The 18,598-nt window shown below is 49.2% G+C and overlaps 1 protein-coding gene across 2 annotated transcripts in view; it reads left to right on the forward strand.

Annotated features, from left to right (window-relative positions):
• Positions 1-18,598, forward strand: part of LOC137633200 (acyl-CoA dehydrogenase family member 11-like) — a 108,289-nt gene that overhangs the window by 77,089 nt on the left and 12,602 nt on the right. For both annotated transcript variants that reach the window (XM_068365360.1, XM_068365359.1), the window contains exon 10: positions 2,380-2,523. In XM_068365360.1, coding sequence (XP_068221461.1) covers positions 2,380-2,523 — 144 coding nt within the window. The remainder of the gene's footprint in view (positions 1-2,379; positions 2,524-18,598) is intronic.

Raw genomic sequence — 18,598 nt, forward strand, 5'->3', positions numbered from 1 at the left:
CTCGGGGGTGAAAGGCTATCGCTCAGCCTTAAGTCTAGCCTTCAGGCTCAAAGAAATTATCTTTTCTTCCTCGCTGAAACTTTCCCTACTCATACGAGGTTATGAACTTACCTGCCCTCAGTCGGATCTGAGACCTCCTCCATGGAACGTGGTTCGAGTTCTCAGGTCTTAAGAGACCTCACTATGAACCATTACGCCAGGCTTCAGTTCTCCACCTAACTTGGAAGACGGTGTTCTTACTAGCTTTGGCTTCGGCCAAGCGAGTCAATGAACTTCATGGTCTCTCATATGACATCACCTATGCAAGGGTATGGGGGGGAGGTAACGTTCAAATTCGTCCCTGAGTTTGGTGCTAAGACTCAAAATCAGGGGGTGCCGGACGCTCGGTTCGACTCCTTCCGGATTCGAGTCTCCGTTCTGTAACAGATGTCCCAGACCTTCTCCTACTGTGCCCAGTAAGGAGTCTGAGGCTATATCGTGGAAGAACGGCTGCAGTCCGTCCCCAGGTGCAACCATTGTTAGCACTGGGAGGATTGAGAGAAGGGTCACCAAGAACACCATCTCAGCATGGATTCGTAGGGTGATCCATCTGTCCCTGAATCCAGACCCTCCTCCGTCACTTCGCCCTAGAGCACATGATGTCAGGGGCGTAGCTACGTCCCTGGCCTTCAAGAGAAATTTCTCAGTGAGGCAGGTCCTTCAAGCTGGGGTGTGGAAATGTCAGACAACCTTCACAGCCCACTACCTGCACGACGTGACCCACAGGAGGCTCGATACGTTTTCTATCGACCCTGTGGTGGCTGCACAACAGGTGGTTTAAAACCTCAGGCTCCTTAGTGGACAAGTAGCAGAAGGTTGAGGGCATTGTTACCCGGTCTTAGTCTGCATGAATGAAAAGATTTGTCTGGCTCTTACTCTTTTCTTCATCCTCCCCTCTCTTTTGGGGAAAGCAGCATCCTGGGTTCTCTGCACAGCTGACCTCAAACCACTGCAAGTAAACCATGTTTCCTTGTGTTCCGAGTATTAAGATAATACTGTCACGTCCCCATACCCTGACGAGGTGGTATTGGGAGAGTCCTAGCCTAAAGTTTCCTTCTAAGGGACTACAGGTCAACTTCCTAGGATGAGTCACACTTTATTTTACCTTCACACACAGCTTGCGTAGGCCGCAGTCCTTGCGTAGCAAGGTTCTAGCGAGGTGCAGGGACTCCTTATTGCTGAGTGCGAACACACTCAAATATTGAGTCCCCGGCAAAGCCAAAAGCCAGTACTGGCAGGGACTTTCCACCCTTCCTAATGGGTGAGTCACCCCTAATAAATAGCGGGGTTTGTATGTCAGTTACGGAACAAATGGCAAATTCGTAGGTAATTTGTATTTTTCCTAACTATACAAACCTTAGCTATTTAATCAAACTTGCCTGCCAGCCCTATCCCCCTTGAAGTCCTACCTCCAAGCAAAGTGAGCTCAAGCACAGGCTCCCTAACCCCCCCCCCCCCCCCGCTAGCGGTGGGGTAGTAAACCCTCATTATAATTGTAATGGCTCATCATTTCAGCTACGCCGAAAGTAATAACCCCTATTAAATAGCTAAGGTTTGTATAGTTAGGTAAAATACAAATTACCTACGAATTTGTCATGTTTATGATAATTGGTTATATTCTTTAAATTTACCGTTGGAGTATTCGAGTGGCAATTGTGGTACAGCGTATGAGATTTAGAGATTTAGCCTTTGATGAGAATATTTAACTCCTTGCCATCACACTGCAATACATTGGAGAGGGGTCTTTGCTTTCGGCCCTCCACTGTCTAATTTGGCTGTCACACTTCTACTCATTCTGATTAGTTTTTTACTTTCATTTAAGAATAATTTCTGGAAAGACCCAAGAAAGGGTTAACAATTTTATATGGGCTCATGCTGAACTTTTATTTTTTATAATATGAATTATGAATATGAACTTTTCGTTGGTGCATGAGTGACATTTGCCTTACCTGAATTCTGTAAAGTTATATGTTGCCTTTCTTCAATCTCAATTGTTAGTTTATAAATTTTTTAAGTTTGCAATCTTGTTGCATATATTTATGTTATCAAGTAGCTTACTCATTATGTGATGATATTTTATTAACAAGTTTACATAGATCTCTCAAATATGAAGTAAAATGTTCATAATTTTGGAAGGATAATTGAAGTAGTGGGTACTGATTTTACCAATCATTGATGGTTGCTTTTGAAAAATAAAAATATTACCTGATCCTAATGGTTTTAAAATTTTTAGAATGAATAGCAGAGTGGGTCAGTTGTGGAGAACATTGACTTCAAAGTACTTTATATAAACCTCATTTAAAAATATTCAGTGGTATCTTAAATATGTTTTGTTTTCAGGATTTTGCAGTTGGCTCGGGATTACGGTCAACGACGTTCGGCGTTCGGGCAGATTGTGGATTCGCATATTTTGCACCAGCTGACGACATCTAGAATGGAGATTATTGTCAGGGGATGCGAGGCTTTAACCTTACATTGCGCAAGGTCTGGAAATTGGTATCATTTGTGTAACTTTGGTTAGGATAATTGCAGTGCTTAACCATCCAAATCCTATTATTTTTTAGACTCCTCTTTTAGTGATACATTTATAAGTATCTCCCCTTATGTTCATATTGCTTCTTCTCCTAAAGCGTGACTCATTTGACACCCGTAAAACTTTTGAATTTTAGAAATGTTCCCATTTTCCTTTGCTCCAACAAATACATGCCTTTAACCTAGGAATAGAGTTCTCTAGTGCTGAGTGATATGAAACCCCGGTTCCCTCATTAGGTAGTAGTTTTCAGTTATTTTCATCAATTTTGGGCAATTGCACTAGCACAAAAGGTAATCTCAGATTGTTTACATTGTGTTTTAAGATGTCTTCCCTTGATTTAGTTAGTGATTATTGCCTGGAACCTACATGGAAAATTATTTCTGGCCGATCATATTCCGTGTTCCCTTAGTGTATCATGTCGGGGGCAATTTGGTGATTTAAAGTTGTTGTGAAAATTGTGTTTCACTCTCGGTAGCACTCATGGAAATATAGGTTTCAATGGTTGCCAGTCAAGTTAACAGTTCTAGTGCAAAATGAATTTGCTTTTAGTTTAGGGGAGAAGGTGGGTAAGACTAGGCTAGTTGATTATAGCTGGATGATGACGATATTGACATGCCTCCACCTTTAAACAACACACAAGTTCAGCCATCTTTGGATTGCGATGAACTTCAAAAGCTCTTAATATCACTTGGTCCCTTTTTTAAACTTCAGAAGTCCAGTAAATCCTCCTTTGGTCTTGGGTAATTCTGGTCCTTCTCAACCTGCTGTCAAATGTAACGGGTTGTGGTGGCCTCTTGGAAACGTCCCTGCCTGGCAATCTGCTGGACTTGGGTTTGAGTTCTGCTTAAGCTTCATAGTTTCTTGTAGTGTCTGTAACCTCACCATCCTTGTGAGCTATGCAAAGGGGGTTTTGGAGAAGCCTATAGGTCTACGCACTGAGTCATCAGCATTCATTACCTAGTCCTCCCTGGTCCTAGCTTGGGTGGGGAGTGGGCTTGGATGCTGATCCTATATATACAGTATATGGTCATTCTCTCGGATATTGTCACTGTCCCTTGTCTCTGCCATTCATGAGTGTCCTTTAAAATCTTTAAAACCTGCCATAGTTATTGTAATTACAGTAATTGTGTTTCATTTGGTGAGGGTTTTGAACATACACGGCATTCCACAGATTCAAAAACTTCACACAGAGCCTTGAAATCTTTACGTACGATACTTAAGTTCCTTTTGCTACTAAACCCTTGGAATACCACAATCTTAGTTGCTTTGTAAAACTAAACTAGATTTTGAGGCAGAAGACCAAATGGCATGTCTTTAGCAATCCTATATCCTTTTATTCTCTAAAGTAAGAGCTTGGTACCACCCTCATATCAACAGTCATAATAATTATGTGGATGGGATGAAAAATCATATTTTTCAATATTAAACTTACCCGATAATCATGTAGCTGTCAACTCCGTTGCCCGACAGAATTCTACGGGAGGGATACGCCAGCTATCACTATACTAGAAGGGGGTGTACTCACCAGCGCCACCTGTGGCCAGGTACTGCAGTACTTCTTGTTGACACCACCTCACTTTTTCCTCTGTCGTGCTTCCGGCAAGACGTTCTGGGATACGCTTATGATTTTGGAGTATTGTTCACGGTTTTTGGTGAAGTATTTCTCTAAGATTTCAGCTTTCGCTATACTGGAAACTTTTCTAATTAGCTTAGATAGCTTTTATTTGGTTTTGATTAATGGTTAACGATCTTTTTGCTTGATTTGGAATCCCCCTTGACTAACTCTTTGATTCAAGATGTCTGACCTTTCACAAGCCCCACCCCATAGACGATGTAGGTCTTGTAATAGGCGTGTTCCGAAGGCCTCGGTTGATCCTCACACCGCTTGTTCTGACTGTAGGGAAAGACCCTGTCAGTTGGAAGATCGATGTGAGGAATGCGCCGGACTTTCGGAACTTGAATTTGTTCGATTCCTGAAATATTCAACCAAGTTAGAGAGAGAGAGAGTTAGGAGGAGTTCCTCTCGCTCTTCACTTTTTTCCTCACCTCATGATCCTCAACCTTTTCCTCCCCCTGTAGTGGCTACCCCCGAACCTTCTATTTGTGCTCAACCTGATATGTCCGATGTTTTGCGTGCCATTCAGGCTTTAGGTGACAAAGTGGAATCGGTGGTTAGTGACCATAAGTCTCTTATGGCAGAAGTCAAAGAACTTAAGGTCAAAAGTGCAGTGGGAGGTGATAGTGCCAGTGCAGTGCCAAGTGTCAGTGTCAGTGTGGTGCGTGAGGGTACTTCTGTGCGTGCCAGTCGTCCTCCCAGTCCGGGACCTCTTGCAAGCTCCCAAGCCCAGGGGAGAAGCAATGTCGAAGGGCAAAAGGGTTCGGCAGGCCTTGATCGGCGCACAGAAGTATCCTCGGTGGTTGCGGGCGTGTCTTACAGAGACCGTCACTCCCACCCGCAGACGATTGAGCCCGTCTTTTACTCGTCTGCAGAAGAAATGTCAGGGAGAAAACGCTGGACTCAGGTCTCAAGACCTCTCAAACGCAAAGTCCAGACCTCAAGAGTTCTACAACCTGGTTGCAGTCATTGGATTAGCTCTGACTCTCCGCAGTCATCAGGTGACTGCACACCTCCTAAGAGAGGTAAGGTGATGCCGCAACAGACCTCATCTTCTGTTAAGGCTTTGCCTCAGCAGACCTTAGCGTCTGTCGACCCCAAGATGACTTTGCTGCAGTCCATGCAGTCACAGTTTGCGGTCTTAATGCGTGAGTGTCAGGCTGAGAAGGTTACACCTCCTCCTGCGATCGCTCCGCCTCACCGCAGTCCAGTCTGCCAGGCGTACGAAGTTGAGGTTCCTCAGGATACCTTACCGCGTACTGAGTTGCCAGTTACCAGCGGTGTGCAGCAACCTCCGCCTTCCTTAAGGCAACCTCAGCAATGGGAGCAGGAGTCTTATGCCTTACTTCCTCCGCTTCCGCTTGCGGTTCCACCAGCGAGGCAACAATCTCTTGAGGTACGACAACCTCTTCCATCCATGAGGCAGCCACCTCAGCACTCGCTGCAGCGACCTCAACCCTCCTCAAGGCGAGAGCCTCAACTCCTTAGGCTAGCACCTCAGGAACCTCAACTCGCGAGACAAGAACTGCGTTCTGCGCAGCCGCTACCTCAACTCTCGCAGCTCACACCTCAGGAACCTCAACTCGTTCCTCAGGAACCTGCTACTGCGCATCCGCAACCCTTACAGCAAGCGCAACTCTTGAGACAAGAAACTCATGCTAGGAGTCAGCCACCTCAACCCATGCGCCTACCTTCCTCTACTCTTCTTGACCAGTCTTTGCAGCCTGAACCTCAGGTTTTAACTCAACAACAGAGACTTGAGGATGAATCCACAAGCGTTTATGCACCCACTTGTTCAGATTCTGCTGTTCAGCATACCACTGTTACATTACCTCTCACTTCGCTACACTCTGGTGATGAGGTTTCTGAGGATGAAGCTGCGCACCTGGATCCCTCATCAGACGTGGAAGAACCCAAGTCTTCTCCTCTACCCATTGACTTTCGTAAGGTCCTGGCTCTTTTCAGAGAGGTATACCCGGACCATTTTGTTTCTGCTACCCCCCGCTCTCCTCCATCTGAGTTTTCGCTGGGCATGCAACCTGTTAAGTCAACTTATACTAAGCTCGTCTTTGCTAGGTCATCTAAGAGAGCTTTAAGAATATTAGGGGAGTGGTTGCAGTCTAAACAGCAACTAGGGAAGACTTCCTTTATGTTCCCACCTACTAAGCTCACTTCTAAGGCGGGCGTTTGGTATGCCACAGGAGAGGAACCAGGCTTGGGAGTCCCTGCCTCTGCCCAGGCTGACTTCTTAAGTTTGGTCGACTCTCCTCGTAGATCAGCAATGAGGCGCTCTAAGGTTTGCTGGACCTTCTCCGATTTAGACCACTTCCTAAAGGGTGTATTTCGTGCCTTTGAGATGTTCAATTTTCTAGACTGGTGCCTGGGGGCCCTGAGCAAGAAGACCTCCCCTGCGGACAAGGACTCGGCCATGCTTTTAATGTCCTGCATGGATAAAGCAATTCGGGATGGGTCTGGCGAGCTTGCTTCAATGTTTGTGTCAGGAGTTCTTAAGAAAAGGGAGCAACTTTGCACCTTTCTTTCTTCCAGCATCACACCTTGTCAAAGGTCTCAACTCCTTTTTGCTCCGCTTTCTAAGTTCTTGTTTCCCGAAGAGCTTATCAAGGATTTGTCTGCGGCCCTGATTCAGAAGGACACTCATGATCTTGTGGCCTCTTCAGCTCGTAAGACTAAGGTTGCTCCCTCAGTTCCCAGGACTTACCGCACCCCAGTGGCTGATACTCCTGCTACAAGGTTTATTCCGCCCTTTCGTGGCAGAGCCCCCAGCCGAGGAAGCTCCCGTCCAGACTCTTCTAGGAGCAGGTCTAGGAAAGGTCCCAAGACTTCAAAAGGCAAACACTGACTCTCCTCCTCTCCAGACAGCAGTAGGAGCCAGACTCAAGACCTTCTGGCAAGCTTGGGAAAGGAGAGGTGCAGACGCCCAGTCTGTCAGGTGGCTAAGGGAGGGTTACAGGATACCATTCTGCCGCAAACCCCCTCTGACCACTTCTCCCATCAACCTCTCTCCCAACTACAAGGAAAAGGACAAGAGGCTAGCGTTGCACCAGGAGGTGTCGCTCCTGTTACAGAAGAAGGCAGTGGTTATAGTCCGGGACCATCAATCCCCGGGCTTCTACAACCGTCTCTTTCTGGTGGCCAAGAAGACAGGAGGTTGGAGACCGGTGCTGGACGTCAGCGCGCTCAATGCTTATGTCACCAAGCAGACGTTCACTATGGAGACGACGAAGTCGGTCCTAGCAGCGGTCAGGCAGGAGGACTGGATGGTCTCGTTGGATCTGAAAGACGCTTACTTTCACGTTCCTATTCATCCAGACTCCCAACCTTTCCTGAGATTCGTTTTTGGAAAGGTTGTGTACCAATTCCAAGCCCTGTGTTTTGGCCTAAGCACAGCTCCTATGGTGTTTACGCATCTGATGAGGAATATTGCAAAATTCCTCCACTTATCGGACATCAGAGCCTCCCTTTATTTAGACGACTGGCTGTTGAGAGCCTCCACGAGTCGTCGCTGTCTGGAGAGTCTCAACTGGACTTTAGACTTGATCAAGGAACTGGGTCTGTTAGTCAACTTAGAAAAGTCCCAGCTCATTCCCTCCCAATCCATAGTTTACCTGGGAATGGAGATTCGGAGTCAGGATTTTCGGGCTTTTCCATCGGCCCCAAGGATAAGCCAAGCCCTAGATTGCATCCTGAGCATGCTGAAGAGGAACAGTTGCTCGGTGAGACAGTGGATGAGTCTCACAGGGACCCTGTCATCATTAGCCCTGTTCGTCGAGTTAGGGAGACTCCACCTCCGCCCTCTCCAATTCCATCTAGCAGCTCATTGGGACAAGGATTTGACGCTCGAAGCAGTCTCTATCCCTGTCACCAAAGAGATGAAGACCACTCTCTTGTGGTGGAAGACCAACCTCCTTCTCAAGGAGGGCCTATCGTTAGCGATTCAGACCCCCAATCTTCATCTCTTCTCGGATGCATCAGACTCGGGCTGGGGCGCGACCTTGAACGGACAGGAATGCTCGGGAACGTGGAACAGGGAACAGGAAACGCTCCACATCAACTGCAAGGAGCTACTGGCAGTTCATATGGCCCTAATGTACTTCAAGTCCCTCCTGCTAGGCAAGGTGGTGGAGGTGAACTCCGACAACACCACAGCCTTGGCTTACATCTCCAAGCAGGGAGGGACCCATTCGAGGAACCTGTACGAGATAGCAAGGGACCTCCTCATTTGGTCAAGAAGTCTAAACCTCACTCTAGTAACGAGGTTCATTCAGGGCAACATGAACGTCTCAGCAGATCGCCTAAGCAGAAAAGATCAAGTCATCCCCACGGAATGGACCCTTCACAAGAGCGTGTGCAACAGACTTTGGACCTTGTGGGGTCAGCCTACGATCGATCTGTTTGCCACCTCCATGACCAAGAGGCTTCCTTTGTTCTGTTCCCCAGTTCCAGACCCAGCAGCAGTTCATGTGGATGCTTTTCTGCTGAATTGGTCCCATCTCGACCTTTACGCATTCCCACCGTTCAAGATCATCAACAGAGTCATTCAGAAGTTCGTCTCGCACGAAGGGACACGGCTGACGCTGGTTGCTCCCCTTTGGCCTGCAAGAGAATGGTTCACAGAGGTACTACAATGGCTGGTCGACGTCCCCAGGACTCTCCCTCTAAGAGTGGACCTTCTACGTCAACCTCACGTAGACAAGGTGCACCCAAACCTCCACGCTCTTCGTCTGACTGCCTTCAGACTGTCGAAAGATTCGCTAGAGCTAGAGGCTTTTCGAAGGAGGCAGCCAGTGCGATTGCCAGAGCAAGGAGGGTATCCACTCGTAGAGTCTACCAATCCAAGTGGGAAGTCTTCCGAAGCTGGTGTAGAGCCAATGCAGTTTCCTCTACCAATACCTCTGTAACTCAAATAGCTGACTTCCTATTACATCTGAAGAATGAGAGATCCCTTTCGGCTCCTACGATTAAAGGGTACAGAAGTATGTTGGCTTCAGTTCTCCGCCACAGAGGTTTGGACCTTTCTTCCAACAAGGACCTTCAAGACATCCTTAAGTCTTTTGAGACTTCTAAAGAACGTCGTTTACCCACTCCAGGCTGGAATCTAGACGTAGTCTTAAGGTTCCTTATGTCTCCTAGGTTCGAACCTCTCCAGTCAGCTTCCTTCAAGGACCTTACCCTCAAGACTCTTTTCCTCGTCTGCCTTGCAACAGCTAAAAGAGTCAGTGAGGTTCATGCCTTCAGCAAGAACATTGGGTTCACATCCGAATCTGCAACATGTTCTTTACAGCTCGGATTTTTAGCTAAGAATGAACTTCCTTCACGTCCTTGGCCTAGATCGTTTGAAATTCCTAGCCTTTCCAACATGGTAGGTAACGAGCTAGAAAGAGTTCTTTGCCCTGTCAGAGCTCTAAAATATTATCTTAATAGGTCAAAACCTATACGAGGACAGTCAGAAGCCTTATGGTGTGCAATCAAGAAACCTTCGATGCCCATGTCCAAAAACGGAGTTTCGTATTATATAAGGCTTCTGATTAGAGAAGCCCATTCTCACATGAAGGATGAAGACCTTGCTTTGCTGAAGGTAAGGACCCACGAAGTGAGAGCCGTAGCCACTTCGATGGCCTTTAATAAGAACCGTTCTCTGCAGAGCATTATGGATGCAACTTATTGGAGGAGCAAGTCAGTGTTTGCATCATTTTATCTTAAAGATGTCCAGTCTCTTTACGAGAACTGCTACACCCTGGGACCATTCGTAGCAGCGAGTGCAGTAGTAGGTGAGGGCTCAGCCACTACATTCCCTTAATCCCATAACCTTTTTTAACCTTTCTCTTGAATGCTTTTATTGTTGTTTTTGGGTTGTTACGGTAGGCTAAGAAGCCTTCCGCATCCTTTTTGATTTGGCGGGTGGTCAATTCATTCTTGAGAAGCGCCTGGGTTAGAGGTTGTGTAGAGGTCCTTTAGTTTGGGTTGCAGCCCTGTATACTTTAGCACCTTAGAGTTGATTCAGCCTCCTAAGAGGAACGCTGCGCTCAGTAAGGAAGACGATCTTAATAAAGGCAGAGTAACGGTTCAAGTCGACTTCCTTACCAGGTACTTATTATTTCATTGTTATTCTGAAATAACTGATTATATGAAATACGGGATACTTAGCTATCCTTTAGTCATGTACACTGGTTTTCACCCACCCCCCTGGGTGTGAATCAGCTACATGATTATCGGGTAAGTTTAATATTGAAAAATGTTATTTTCATTAGTAAAATAAATTTTTGAATATACTTACCCGATAATCATGATTTAATTGACCCACCCTTCCTCCCCATAGAGAACCAGTGGACCGAGGAAAAAGTGAGGTGGTGTCAACAAGAAGTACTGCAGTACCTGGCCACAGGTGGCGCTGGTGAGTACACCCCCTTCTAGTATAGTGATAGCTGGCGTATCCCTCCCGTAGAATTCTGTCGGGCAACGGAGTTGACAGCTACATGATTATCGGGTAAGTATATTCAAAAATTTATTTTACTAATGAAAATAACATGATTCACTTAAAATTCTGAGAGGTGAATGAAGTTTCCTCTAATTTGGATTGTTTTCATCATGTTTCAGATGAAATTTTTAACTGTTCGCTTGCAAGCTCGGACACTAGCTCATCTCACATTATGATAACCAGGTTGGTATAGGCGCCAATAAATCCAAATCTAATACAAGTTTATATTACCACTGTTACCCCTTTTTTTTACGGGTAAACAAAGTGAGAAATCAGCCGATGTTCACTCGAATTCTCCTGCAGTTCAGGAAAATAAATAGGAAACCAAGTCAGATAATGAACGAGAGGAAGTATCGCCTTTTCTATCTTTGTGTAACGTTATTGCTGAAGTACTGTATGCCATAATAATGATCTAAGGTAAGTTCAGAAGTATCTTATACTACCAAATCAGAATAAGTGGCTACTTCCAAGGAGGTTTACACACCTCAACTCTAATTTCATTATGAATATATTCAAAGCATTGTTGTCTTGGGATTAGAAAAAGACGGGAGATTCAAGTTCGCTTTTAGTGCTTAGACCCTCTTCAACACAGAGAAGTTCTAATTTATATAAAACTAACCATTGTTCCGTAACCGAAATACAAACCACGCTATTTACAAAGGGTTATTACTTTTAGCGTAGCTGAAATGGCGAGCCATTAGAATTTAACGAGGGTGTATTACCCCCGCGCTAGTTAGCTGGGGGGTAGGGGAGTGGTAGCTAGCTACCCCTCCTCCCCCTCACACACAGGTGAATACTCACTTTCACTTTTGGCTCGGACTGTGACAGACGTCTCTGTCTTGGTCCTCGCTTGGCAGCCATTGTCTGTTTTGTCTTTACTTAATCGCTTACTTTTCTTTTACTCAATATATATGTAAACATGTTTTCATGTTTGTATATATATTTGAGTATAGAAATAAGTAAGTTTCCTTTTCAGATGTGTGTGTGTAGTGTACGATATCTACGTGGAGGCCTCGGCAGTTAGGCCACCACGGCCTAATTTTATGGGTTGCGATCGAGTTTGACTTCGGTCTTTCTCTCTCTCTCTCTCTCTTGAGGTCGTTCACCCTTTTACTATGTTTTACTACGCCCTTGTAGCTTCCTTCCCGTGTGGGTGGGGTTGCTACGCCGTACATTTTGTCTCAATTAGTTTATGAATCTAATTGTAGTTGTTAATTTTTCAGCTTGTAGAACGATTCCTTTCGGGGTTTTCGTTTTTTCCTTAGTGTTCATTCATTTTTAAATTACATAATTACATAGTTACATAATTATAATTGTTATAATTCTGTTTTGGTTACAGCTCTCTTTCCGCGAGTGTAAGTGGTTGTGAGGGCACGTGCCTGTTGTGTAATTCTTGTTCCTTTTCCTCGGGATTCCTCTTCGGAGCCTTCCCGGGGGAATGAATGTGTACTAATATTATTTGTTTTATTTTTTTACAGTTACCGATCTAGTTCGTTTCTGTAATATAGCAACGGTGTGAGCTGTCTGGTTGAGTCCTGGGGATTCGGCTGTTGCTGCCTCCCCCCTTGTATTGTCGTCAGGGGCGTGTCTCCTTCTACTGGTAGTACTCCCGTGTCGACGGACAGCTCTCCAGTTCATTTTAGAACAGTCAGGAGGCTTGCCTCCTTGGGCGGATAACTTTCCTTCCGAGGGAAGTTTTTTTTCCTGTCCAGGCTTGAGCTTTTCCTCTTTTGGGGGGTTCTTCTCTTGCCTTTTTTTCGTGCGACTATGCTCTTGGTGCTGAGCGGTCGCACCTGCAGTTTCGCTCAAGGGGCTGGGCAACTGCAGGAGCTCCTCTTCGGAGGATTGCCCCTTTTAGGTCACTGGCTGACCAGTCTCTTCCACGAAGTGTTTCTCTTTCGTTCGCGAGAGAGTACACTCATAGAGACTCCTCTTCGGAGGTTTCTTCTGTTGCTGTTGCTGTTGGCCTCCCTCGCCGTAAGGCCTCGTCGTAAGGGCCTCTCATCTCCCTATAAGGGTGCTTGAGGCGCCTTTTTGAATCTCCGTTTGCAGCCTACAACTTCTTTTTCTCGATCTTCCGTCTTGGTGCAGATGGACAGCAGTCTAATCTCGTCTTCCGACGGGCAACGGTCTTCCCGACGGACAACGGTCTTCCCGACGGACAGCGGTCTCCCGGCGGACAACGATCCCTTCGGGGCAAAGGGTTGCCCCCACGGGGGTTCTTCCCTTGCGTGTCAGGGTTTCCCTGCGCGCCCTTCTGTTCGTCAGCGCTCTCCTGTTCGTCAGCGCTTTCAAGATGATCTTCCCTGCGGTTCCTGTTACGTGCCCTGTGCGCCCACGTTCGCCCTCGCGATCTAGAACTTCGGTTCAGGTCGGGGTCAAGGACTCTTCTTCTTTGCGCAGGCTTCCACGCGTAGCCTTCTGCTCGTCAGCGATCATCAGCTCGTCAGCGATCATCAGCTCGTCAGCGATCATCAGCTCGCCAGCGATCGTCAGCTCGTCAGCGATCATCAGCTCGCCAGCGATCTCCGGATCGCCCACGTGTGTTACAGCTGGCACGCCAACGTTCTCCAACACTTCTGAAGGAACATGGTTCGCCAGCTACTAGCTCAACTGCGGATGCTGATCGCCATCGCGCGACCCTCAACTGCGGATGCTGATCGCCATCGCGCGACCCTCAACTGCGGATGCTGATCGCCATCGCGCGACCCTCAACTGCGGATGCTGATCGCCATCGCGCGACCCTCAACTGCGGATGCTGATCGCCATCGCGCGACCCTCAACTGCGGATGCTGATCGCCATCGCGCGACCCTCAACTGCGGATGCTGATCGCCATCGCGCAACCCTCAACTGCGGATGCTGATCGCACGACCCTGCATGATCGCCCGCTTACGCATGCTGCTCCTCATCGCACAATCCTGAACGATCGCCCTCATGCGGATGCTGATCACCATCGCACCCTTTCACGCGATCATTTACCTGCGCATGCTGCTCGCCATCGCACAACCCTGAACGATTGCCCGCTGACGCATGCTGCTCCTCATCGCACCACCCTGAACGATCGCCCTCCTGCAGATGCTGATCACCATCGCACCCTTTCACGCGATCATTCACCTGCGCATGCTGCTCGCCATCGCACAACCCTGAACGATTGCCCGCTTACGCATGCTGCTCCTCATCGCACAACCCTGAACGATCGCCCTCTTGCGGATGCTGATCACCATCGCACCCTTTCACGCGATCATTCACCTGCGCATGCTGCTCGCCATCGCACAACCCTGAACGATTGCCCGCTTACGCATGCTGCTCCTCATCGCACCACCCTGAACGATCGCCCTCCTGCAGATGCTGATCACCATCGCACCCTTTCACGCGATCATTCACCTGCGCATGCTGCTCGCCATCGCACAACCCTGCACGATTGCCCGCTTACGCATGCTGCTCCTCATCGCACAACCCTGAACGCTCGCCCTCTTGCGGATGCTGATCACCATCGCACCCTATCAGCGATCATTCACCTACACATGCTGCTCGCCATCGCTTACCGCCAGCGATCTTCTTCACCTACGCGGCAGCACGATCCCTCGGCGCGCCCGCGCGATCGCTCGCCTGCGCGCCCGCGCGATCGCTCGCCTGCGCGCCCGCGCGATCGCTCGCCTGCGCGCCCGCGCGATCGCTCGCCTGCGCGCCCGCGCGATCGCTCACCTGCGCGCCCGCGCGACCGCTCGCCTGCGCGCCCGCGCGACCACTCGCCTGCGCGCCCGCGCGACCGTTTGCCCTCGCGCGACCATAGTTCGCGGCGAATTCCACAGCCGGTGGTAGCAGCAGGGACGCGTGCTCCTAGGCGGCACTCGGGATCACCTCCATCCAAGCACAGGTTGGTAGTGCAGGACGAAGACAGGTCAGTACAGCTTTCTTCCCACCTTCTTTTCAGGCAGGAACCGTCGTGTCCTCTCCAAAGGATCGCCCGATCCCTTTCACCTTAGTGAGGATTTCGGACTCTGTGTCCTTGGAGCAGCAGACATGGTTTGATCCGCTGGCACGGGCGTTAATGAGGGTTATGAAACCAGCACTCACCGGCCAGGGTAACAAACCAGCGGCTGTCTCTCCTACGCTGAAGAGAAAGAGAGGAGTGGACTTCGTGGTGACTTCCCCCAGGGCGAAGTTGGTTCCCAAGAGGTCGGTCTCGAGGGTCCCCTCTCCTGCACGAGTACTCTCTCCTTCTCCCGCCCTGGAAGGATTTTTGGCGGGGGGGCTTTCCGTTCAAGATTTCTCCATCGGACAAGGGATGACTGCTTACCTCTTCCTCTGGGAGCTTACCAGGTTCTTTCCCTCCTCGGTTACGGCCCGAGGTTTGGTTCAAGGAAGCTACAGGAAGATCAAGGGTACTTTCCTCCTCTCGAGCTCAGGCACCTTGGCCTTTCGTCGTTAAGTATCTACTTGCGGACAAGCTCGATGTTGTACCATCTGGACGCGCTGACTGAAGGCTTCCTTCGGGTGTCTCATCTGTGGAGGTCAACGACCTCAGACACCCTTCCATCCTTGAGAAGAGTTTTGTCTTTGCCCAAGGACAGAGACTTAGACATCTGCTGTGCGGAGTAAATCGACTTCCGGTTTCACTCCTCCAAGGCGCTTTCTTCCAGACTCTGCAGGGCTCCAGCTCCCTTTTCTTTCAACCACGTCGGCCTAAGTTATCGGCTACGACAACTGGGACAAGGTGTCCAATTGCAGTTTCCTCCTGTCAGGAACAGATGGCACGGGAGACTCCCCCGGGGGGGCATAGTCCTAAAAGGAGTTCACGAACTCTAGGATTGCAGGTTTTTTCGCTGGGAGGATGCTTAAGGTTACTCATCCGAATGACAGCTTCCCGATGCCCATTCCCGCACAATCTCTGTGAGTAGCCAAGGATATCGCGCCTGCCGTCTCTGTCAGCGAATTCAGTGTCTCTGAACCTCTATGCCATAGCATCAGCAGAGTTGCCCGGTTGGGCAGAATGATCCATACCTTAGGCGAAGGTCTTCCTTAGGATCATCGACGGCTTCACCCCCGGCCCCCTCAGTCGATCCTTTCTTGTAAGGAAGGATCTGAGAGGGGATGTCCATAAGTCGACCTCTCAGCCCTGATCAAGTTTGTCGAACAAACTTCGGCCAGCGTAGACCAGCAGAATCGATCAGACTGGTAACGAGGCGACAGGACTCCTTTAACCCTGGATCGGAAGGACGGGTACTTTCAGTTTCCATTCCATCCATCTTCCAGGGTGCTCGTCGAATTCAGCCTAAACTGCAAGTATTCCTGCTTATGATGCAGTGTGGCTATCCCGCCGTGGCATAGCAGGTTTGTTTCCCCAGAGAACTCTCCCTGCCTTCCTCTTGGCCGCTCAGGTGCAGACTTCCGCCTCCTCTGCTGTTTGGAGGGCTGGTCAACTCCGGTAGGCTCGGGTTTCGACCTTCTTCAGCGCCGGGAAAAGCTTCCGAATGCTGACCATGAGTGTGGGCTCATGGTATTTTGCTTGGAGCCTTCTCTTCCTCTGCCTCAACATCTGGAGTATCTGGCCATGATATTGAGTCAACCGCCTTACCACGTTGGAAACCCCGCTTCTCGTCCGTCCAGCGAGGTTAAGCAACGTCGGTACTTGGATGGGTGACCACCTGGGGACGCCAGATTCTGTTACCACATCCTCCGAGCCTTCCTTTCGGTTGACTGTGGCAAGACTGAGGAGAGTCGCAGTACCTGTTCTCAGTCAAGCAGAGTTTTCAGCCCTACCTTGGAACGTTTCCTAGTTCTTCTTTCCTCATTGACCCGTTTATAGTCCGAACGGTCGCCTCAGGATAAGTTCCATGTGGGGCGATCCAAGTTCCGGTGGCTTCAGGCAATGTTTAACCGGACTCCCTGGCCCTATGGGACCAGCGGAACTATTAAACCTGCAATGGGTGTTGACCTATGGAGCCTCTTGATGGTAGTGGATATTCTCGTCCTTTCCCCACATTCTTGATGCGGTTCTCGGACTCGTCAAAGGAAAGGGGGGGGGGGGGGCATGTTCCGGTCCAGGCCTATGGTCAAGACCTGAAGGATACCTCTCCATCATTCAGGCAGGCTTAAGGGCCTTAGTCTGGCCCCTCTTCAGATCCTACCGCTCCTGCCAAGTCGCCCCGTTGCGTGTCGACTTCATGCTAACCAGCAGGGGACGCATTTTCACACCTTCACATCTTGCAGTAGAGATACCGGGATGATTGAGATTCTCTCAATTCCACCATCGGCTCTCTCATTCCAGGCAGGGGAATGTTTCTCTCAGACTATCCGAGCAGAGCCTCATAGAGAGAGTGTACCTAGGGGTCTTTGACCTTGGGTAACCAGCAAGTGCTGGTCTGGGGGACCTGATCGCGACAGCTTGGAACCTCAAGCTTCCGCTAGTTTTCCCCCCCAGTCTCAGACCCCGAGACTGGCAAGATGCATTCCGGTGATGGTGGGACAACTTCGACGCCTGCGTCTTCCCTCCTTTTTGTCTGCGGACAATGGGTCTCAACAAAACCAGGTTGTCTGTCAACCTTTCAATGGGAGAGCTCCACTGGGACTATGCGCAGAACGGTTTCTGGACCCTCTGCTTCCCCTGACGGAACTCCCGGGAGAGCTTCTCCCACGGCGCAGACTACTCAAGCAACCACACTGCGACATCTCTCCCGAACCGGGGCGTCGCTTCGGCTTCATGCCTGGAGACACTACGCTTCCTCCTCTAGAAGAGACAACCCGCTACAGTCGCGGTACGGAGGTCGCGTCATCTGCGATAGTCATCCACAGGGGTCTCCCAGGCAAAGTGAAGAGTCTAAGGTGGTTGGTGCCGTGGGAGATATACCTCTTCCCGTGAGGCCTCTTCTCCAGCAATAACGGTCTTATTGCCTTTCGGCGGGAGGAAACTCCTTTCCGCTCTTGGCAATGAAGCCTGTCGCTCAGCCTTTCCCTGACCTTCAGGCTTAAAGGAATAACTTTTTCCTGCCCGCTGGATCTATCCTCGCTCATGCGAAGCTACGATCGTCCCTGCCCTAGTCGGAGGAAGACCTCCAACTTGGAGCATGGCTCGGACTTTTAGTCCTTTAAGAGATCTTCTCAAGACCCTTTTACGACAGGCCTCGGATTGTATTCCGCCTTGGGTCTTCTGCTCACTCTGGCCACGGCCAGTGTGTAAGCAATCTTCTTGGTCTCTTACTACTCCCCCCCTTTCTAAGGAAGAGGGGAAGGCAACATTCAGGCTCGCTCCTGAGTTGTTGGCTAGACTCAGAATCTGAGGGTCCCGACCCTTCGGTCCGATTCATTCAAGATTTTGAGTCTCCATTCTGTGTCTGATGTCCCAAGACCTTCTCTTTCTTGCCAGTACAGGAATCGAGAGGTTAGCGCTGGGAACAGCTGCAGTTTGGCCTCAGTTGCAGCCGATTTGGGAACACAAGGAGGACATGGGGGGAGAGTCACCAGTATACCTCTTCAGCCCGGACTCAAGGACATTCATCTCGACCTGTCTTCAGACCCTCCCCCGTCACGTCGCCCTACAGCACGATGTTGGATACATCGCAACGTCCCTCGCCTTCGAGTAATACTACTCTGTGACGCAGGTGCTACAAGCTGGAGTCTGGAAGCGTCTGATGACCTTCGCAGCCCGCTTCCTGCAGGGCGTGACCCACAGGAGTCTCGATACGTTTTCTATCGCTCTGTGGTGGCTACACAACAGCTGGTCTAACCTCAGGCTCCTTTTTGGACAGGTAGCAGAAGGTTGAGGGCATTGTTATCAGGTTTTAGTCTGCATGAACGAAAGAAGTATGTCTGGCCCTTACTTCTTTCTTCATCATCCCCTCTACGGGGAAGCAGCATCCTGGTCTCTGCATAGCTAACCTCGAACCTCTGCAGGTAAACCATGCTTCCTTGTGT

The sequence above is a fragment of the Palaemon carinicauda genome, chromosome 42 (genome assembly GCF_036898095.1).
Source record: "Palaemon carinicauda isolate YSFRI2023 chromosome 42, ASM3689809v2, whole genome shotgun sequence".
In the NCBI taxonomy this organism is placed as follows: Eukaryota; Metazoa; Arthropoda; class Malacostraca; order Decapoda; family Palaemonidae; genus Palaemon; species Palaemon carinicauda.